This window comes from Entamoeba invadens (genome assembly GCF_000330505.1).
Source record: "Entamoeba invadens IP1 unplaced genomic scaffold scaff_1105074724775, whole genome shotgun sequence".
Taxonomy (NCBI): Eukaryota; Evosea; order Mastigamoebida; family Endamoebidae; genus Entamoeba; species Entamoeba invadens.
In genome coordinates, this window is record NW_004443536.1 from 178,167 (window position 1) to 184,937 (window position 6,771).

Consider the following 6,771-nt stretch of genomic DNA (forward strand, 5'->3'; position numbering starts at 1 on the left):
AGAGTGGGTTTTGTTAAAAATATTAGCTTGATTTTGGCTAATAAAACGTGGACCAACTCTTTAAAAAGCAAGTTTATGTTATATTCGGGTTTGTTCTTAAGAAATGCCCAAATAATAGAGAACAACAAAAATAATAATTACACACTCTGGAGAAGTCAGACTGTATTTATAATTGAATTGAATTTGAACTATTATAGTTACTTTATTCGTCAAATATTAATAAAACTTTATTGTTAAGTTCACATTAAAATGTTGATGATGATTATGAATATGTAGTAGTTTATTTGTATCTTTACTGGTTTATAGCTTTCTTATTCTTTATATAGTGTGTTTGGGTTTTTGACTTGGTTATAATTATTTAATTTTTTATATAAACTTGGTTATAAAAAAGCAATTAATTAGTTCAGGTTATAGTTCGAAAAATATTATAATTGAACTATAATTTTTACCATTTAACCCAAACTTGTCGTTTAAGTCAAACTTATCATACTGTATTACTATATAATATTATATATATTATAATTATAATATATATATAATTGGTTAGATAATTCTATATATATAAATATATATTTTTAATTCATTAAATAGTTAATTATATAATAAATGTATTACAATAAGTTGATATCCCCATTCATAAAAATAGACTGGAAACTACGCCACAACTAACTGAGGATTTTACGAAGAATGGAAGACTTGATTTTACCTTTTTTCAACAAATCGACCATTACAGCCAACAAATCGTCTTCGCTTTCTATCTTAAGCGTCTTTTCTCTCTTCATGACTTCGGCCTGTGCTCTAGTGATCAATGAAATTGACGGCTTTAGCTCAGTTTTGTCTTCAAGGATTCCTATGCACTGATTTCTGAAATCTTCTAATATCCCAAAGAATGTGAATGGTGTATATTCCACAGCAACAGAAGGTATTCCATTGATCCAATACATGGTCTGATAAAACGTTTTGGCTGTCTTGATGACCTCATCTCTGAGCGCAACAACCTTGACCATCATTGTGTTGATCTCGTGCGCGATGTTCTCTTGCTCTTTTCCGGGAAGTGGAACGAGTTCTGTTTGAATGATCTGTTTGAGCTGCGCGCATTTAGTTGTGAGTCTCTTCGACTCCGCAATCAAATAGTCAAAGTCGACCTTTGCATTTGATGCCAGTGAAAGCTCCTCAATCAACCCTTCGACATTTGGGTGCATTTTCAGCACAAATTCCAGCATCCCAATTTGCTGTTGGGGCAAACGTGTCTCTTTCAACTTGATGAGGAGATCAATTTGGAATCCGTCGACCTGTCGAATTGATGGGTAGTCGCTATTCAAATAATTCCCAGTCGACAAAATGATCGACAACAGTTCCTTGAAGTTTCTTGATGTCTTCACCATGTCGAGTGCCTTCTGGCAATTTTTGACCATTGGGAAGATCTTGTTGACTTGCGTTTGTAACAGCATCGACTCGACCCACATCTTTAACTTCGTTTGAAATGCGGGGATTTCCAATAAAGGACGAAGCCACCCTTCAACGCCTTTCCCGCCATCTGTTGTATCCAAATCACTCAAATGGAGTCCTTTCAATGTTTTTAACATGAAAATAGCGTCTCTTTCATTCAAAAGTCTGAAATAGAAATTGGTGATATCAAGTGCAAGTGAGACGCTTGATGGAAATTTGTTTCTCAGAATACACAGGTCGACGTATTTGGTTTGTACAAAAGAGGGACTTGTCGCAAACTGTTCATCTGTTTTGAACGACCGTTCAACATCCGCAACGGAGATGTCTTTAATTGGAAGAGCATTCCACAGATTCTTCTGCCCTTTAGGGACTATTTTGTTCCACTTCAGTTCGGGGAGAGGGACATTGACAGTGATATTCGATTCCGCCGCAGACATCGTTCCGATTTTCCCAGTGCATCGTTGTCCCAATCGTTTCCCAAAGAAGTTTCCTCTTGGGGTCTTTCTTGTTTGTGCCTCGGAGTGGTCCACAACGGCGTTTTTGTCATCGACGGTGACTTGTGGTTCGCCCGTTAGTTTCTCTTTCTTCTCATTTTCCAGCTCCTTTAAATATCTCTCTTTCTCCCGCATGAATTCTTTTATATCCCGTTCGTTCTTTGCAATCTCATCAATCAAGTTGTCACGTGTCAATTTCCGGATTGTCACCGATAAATTTGGCTTCACTTCCATGTGTTTTTGCATCACTTTGTCTTCTTCTCTGATTTGATTCAGCAATACCGTCCGCTCTTTCCACAATTTCCCAATCTCGTCAGAACTTTCAATTGCTCGGCCCATCTCAATATTCAGTCTCTCCTTCCTATGCTTTAAGCCCACCGCCTCATCCCGGATCTCTCCTATGAACTTCCATTGCTTCTTCGCCATATTCTCGTACTCCACAATCTGCGAATCGTCCTTTAAAGCTTTCTCAAAGTTGCTCACAAGCGGTTTGTAGCTCTTCAACTTCTTTGCCAAGTCAGCGATGCCGACGTACTTCAGTTCCGCGACAATGCGACTTCTCCGCCCTTCCGGCGCGCACTTTAACACAGCAAGGAGCAGCGCGAGGATGACGGCTCCCAATCTAGAGTCGGTGATATATTGGCACAGCGCACGATATCTTTCCTCCTCGTGTTTCTGTGCGTAGACTTTAGCGGCGTAAACAAAGAAGATTTGGCCACCCGAGACGCACAAGACGGTGAGGATTTCTGCGGAGGTGAGACGGAAGTCGTCGCTCTTAGTGGAGCAGAGAGCGGTGTATATAGAAAGGACATATTCGTCGTTTAAAAGTAATTTTATGCCATCGACGTAGAGCATTCCGGCTTTAATAAGAGGGACATTGTCATGTGTGAAGGGTGGAGGGTACGTTGAAGTCTTAAAGAACTCTCGAGCATAGGAAGGCTTCTTTAAATTGTCGATCACCGCTTTAAAAGCTTCGTCGCGGTCTGTGGAAGTCTCACACTTTTCTAATTTCATCACGGACTGTCGAGCTAAGAAGGCGGGAGAAATCTTCATCACAGCGACTTTGGTTTGGGAAAAGGTGGAGGAGGTCAAGGGAATGTTGTCTTCTGTTGTTAAATAAAAGACACCAATCACACTGAAATGGGCAATAGACTGGTCAATGGCATCTTGAATGGAAGTCGCTTTTAAATTGTAAGTGGGGCGCTCGTCTTGATTGTTCGATATGTCGAGGATTATTTGAAGAGAATGCATCACGTCGAGTTTTAAGTTCTTCGATTCAAATAATTTCAAAAAAGTCGACGACGGTTTTGAAATATTTCTTGGGTATTTTTATTATTAATTGATAGGTGGTATAACTAAGATATTGTTTTTTTATAAAGAATTATTGTAAATAGTTTGTTTAACTTTTAATAAAACTATGTTATATTTTGTTTATAAAAAACAAAGAACAAAAATCAAAAGGTCTAAAAAATGGGAAATATCAAGTTTATTAAATACTTTTCCTAAAAATTAGAAGTTTATAATTATTTTATATTTACACAAGCCAAAAAGGGAAAAACACCAAAAGTTGTTTACACATCCCTTTAAAAACAAGAAACATAAAAAACTAAAAAGTTATTTAAGTGTAAATAAATGTAAATTTAACTACAGTTTGTTATAACAATTTAATAATTCTAATTAACTGAGTCACAAAACAAACGAATTATTTATAGTTAAAATATATTAAATGTAATTAAAATATATTATCATTGTTAGTATTATATTATTAAAAGCCTATTATAAAGACAAATCCTATAATTATAATAATATATTTATTTTTTAACTACCAAGAAATAATAAAGATACAATTAATGACATTTTATTAGTTTATGTTATTCTATTAATAAATTGTTATAATAAAACCACGAAAACAAAACTACAATTAAAGTAATTAAAAAAATTGTAATAATTCGGGAAAAAAACAAAAACCAATCACACTTCAATAAAATGCCTAGAAGATGATTAAAAAAAATAAAAACTATATTTACGATAACAATTGTTATACAAATAATTAAAATAAACTATATTTAATAACAAATGTTTTAATTAAGAAAACTGATTGAGGTCTTTTTCAGTGAGTATAAGAAAAAAAAAATCGTATAAGAAAAAACTACAAAAAAATGAGTTTTCTACTTTTTCTCCCAAAATCTCCCAAACAGGGAGATTTTGTCCGAAACGACGAGACATTAAGGCAAACAAAAAACCCAAAAAGTGAATAAAAAAGTCAATAAAACCCAATTCGAATCGTTCGATACTTTTGTTCAACTCGGAATACGATCACCCGACTTTTCTACTCTTCGATGTATTCGTATCTCCACATCAACTCCAAACCGCCCACTAATATGCGATGTCCGATCCTTTCGTTGTCGACACAGACGGTCTTCCGTCATAGGAATTTCACAACAACAATTGTCATGTCGACGTCGTGGCGAGAGTTCCATCGACTGACGGCACAGACAATTATTAAGGCGTGCTTCTCGATGACTTGTGTCCGCGAAACAGACAAACAAGTCATTCCGTCGTGTTCTGTGTGTAACCCTGAGAGGGCTTTAGTGGAGATCGATCACTTTGATGAATTACAAATAGGCCCATCGACCATCAATGACGGGATGGAGAAGTACACTTTCAACTGCTGTAAAAGCTTCTGTTCATCGTCGCGAAACCATCAGCACTCGCGGATCTGTTTGTGTCTTGATCTGCCGGGGGGCCCATTTTACTCGACACCTTTTGTGTTACAAGCGCGAGATAAAAAAGATTCCCAGAAAGAGGTCATCACTGTTGCACTCGTGTCAGACGATATAAAGGAAGTGTTGGAGCAATTGAAGTTATCAGTTGTCGAGTTTGGGGAGTGTGTCTTGAAGATCGGGAGTATCTACGGCTTTCTCTTATTTTCATGTGATAAAGAACGAGTGTTTGAAGCCAAGAATTTACTTAACGGGATATTAACGGGGACATTTGGGCAAAAGAATGTGAAGAAATACTATGTGTCGAGTAGTTGTTTGGAAGCAACACCGTGAGATTTGAAAATAAGTCCATTGGATGACTATGTGTATTAATTCAAGTTATTTAATTCAGGTTGATGTTATTAACGAAGAAATGAAAGTCATTCAATTATTGTGAATTGCGTGGACGGGACAACAGACCACCGCCTTCTCACATTGTTCGATTTCAATGTCATTCATGGGTTGCTTTTTCACATACGAATGGATCTCATTGTTAATCCTGCCAAAGTTGTTTGGTGCATGACGACGACAATTCCCACAGTCTATACATTTCTTATCAACCCAGTACTGCCCTGGGACATTTTGTGGCCATGAGTTAAGTCTCTTATCCATCACTTCTTTTGAATTTCAAAAGTTCGACTTTTTATTTCTCAAGAGAACTTGACTTTCAAAATAATATAAACTCAAATTCGTGGTGTCCATTTTTGTTTCTCTTTACCTTCTTTAACAAAATTTTAGTAACTAGTAATTATACTATAATTTTACTAATTAATTGCAATACCTTTTTTTAAAAAAAACATACTTTTGATATTATTTTTACTAATAGTAAAGATTAAATTTACTAAAAACATAATAATAAATATAATATTTCTTCAATATTTTTGATTGGTCATTATTAGTTTTGATAAACTATTGATACTAGAATTTGTTATTTATTATATTTTATTAAAAACTAACCATATTTAAACCATAAGTCAAGACAAAAAGTAACTATATTTATAAAGTAAATGAACTATACTAAGAACATGTGAAGAACAAAAAAAGAAAGACTCAAGACTGAGCGCTCGAGTCTTTTTTGGAAGAAGAGTGAACTTAAAACAAAGAGACGGAGATTTGAATGGAAGTAGATACCTTAGTGGATGAATACACTGAGCGTGCGAGTTGTGGGATTCTTTTTTTGCTGTTATTAAATGAGAACGCGATGGCACAAATGTCATCAAAAGGAGTGGAAACCATTTATCTCTCTCTCGAGGTGTATACATGCGACTTACTAATACAAAGGGGGCGCCTCTTATTAAACGAACGCTTCGGAGAAACAAATTTCGACGCAAAATTGTGGAGAAGAGACATCTTGGCTGGCCTCATCTCGATTTGTTTCGACTATGAATACTCCTTCGATATATTCCCGTTGTACAACGTCACACATTTGGGCCACCCTAACATCGGCTTTACTGAAATTCAAACGCCTGACAATATCATTATACCCCCAGACACTCTTCTTAAAATGGGTGACGAACTCTACAAATCTTATCAATGTTAATTTATTTTGTATGTGAATCGAGATATTATTTAGATACCATTTAATTATTATTTAAATACTATTCATTTATGGTAAATATTTTTTTTATTGACTAAAAAAATAGGGACCTACATTGACCACCACCACCACCTCTTAAAATAGATTTATTTTTTCTATTTCGAATCATATTCAAATTAAAATTATAGTAATTAGGAAAATGGGAAGATATTAGGTCTGGTTCCCGAATTCAAGAAATGCCGAAAATTCACCTCGAGTCAGTGGAAACCGAGAAAGACGGAGCATTGAAAAGAAGGCTCTGAAGACACACTCAAACAGTCTGTTTGTGCACCGTTCACCCACTTTCCAAGTCCTCCCTTGGCGCGGATCCCCCCTGACCCCCCCGCAAGCGGGGGGGAACCACATCCGCGTCCACACAGTACGGACAAGGAAAGTGGGTGACATGGGGACGCACAAACAGTGGCTGAAAAGTGGACTCCCTTCAAAAAACACTCGCGGCAAATATTTTTTTTTGGTAAAGGTGGTGGTG

The 6,771-nt window shown here is 36.1% G+C and overlaps 3 protein-coding genes across 3 annotated transcripts; 2 read left to right on the forward strand and 1 right to left on the reverse strand.

Annotated features, from left to right (window-relative positions):
* Positions 1-665: 665 nt before the first annotated feature.
* On the reverse strand, positions 666-3,194 carry EIN_398310 (hypothetical protein; the record flags this gene model as incomplete). The annotated part of the gene is made up of 1 exon (XM_004258624.1): positions 666-3,194. One exon carries the CDS (start codon positions 3,192-3,194, stop codon positions 666-668), a length of 2,529 nt encoding a protein of 842 aa, XP_004258672.1.
* Positions 3,195-4,282: 1,088 nt separating this feature from the next.
* On the forward strand, positions 4,283-4,999 carry EIN_398320 (hypothetical protein; the record flags this gene model as incomplete). Its single annotated transcript, XM_004258625.1, has 1 exon — positions 4,283-4,999. One exon carries the CDS (start codon positions 4,283-4,285, stop codon positions 4,997-4,999), a length of 717 nt encoding a protein of 238 aa, XP_004258673.1.
* Positions 5,000-5,906: 907 nt separating this feature from the next.
* EIN_398330 (hypothetical protein) lies at positions 5,907-6,245 on the forward strand (the record flags this gene model as incomplete). Its single annotated transcript, XM_004258626.1, has 1 exon — positions 5,907-6,245. The coding sequence occupies one exon, from the start codon at positions 5,907-5,909 to the stop codon at positions 6,243-6,245; it is 339 nt and encodes a 112-aa protein (XP_004258674.1).
* Positions 6,246-6,771: the final 526 nt, after the last annotated feature.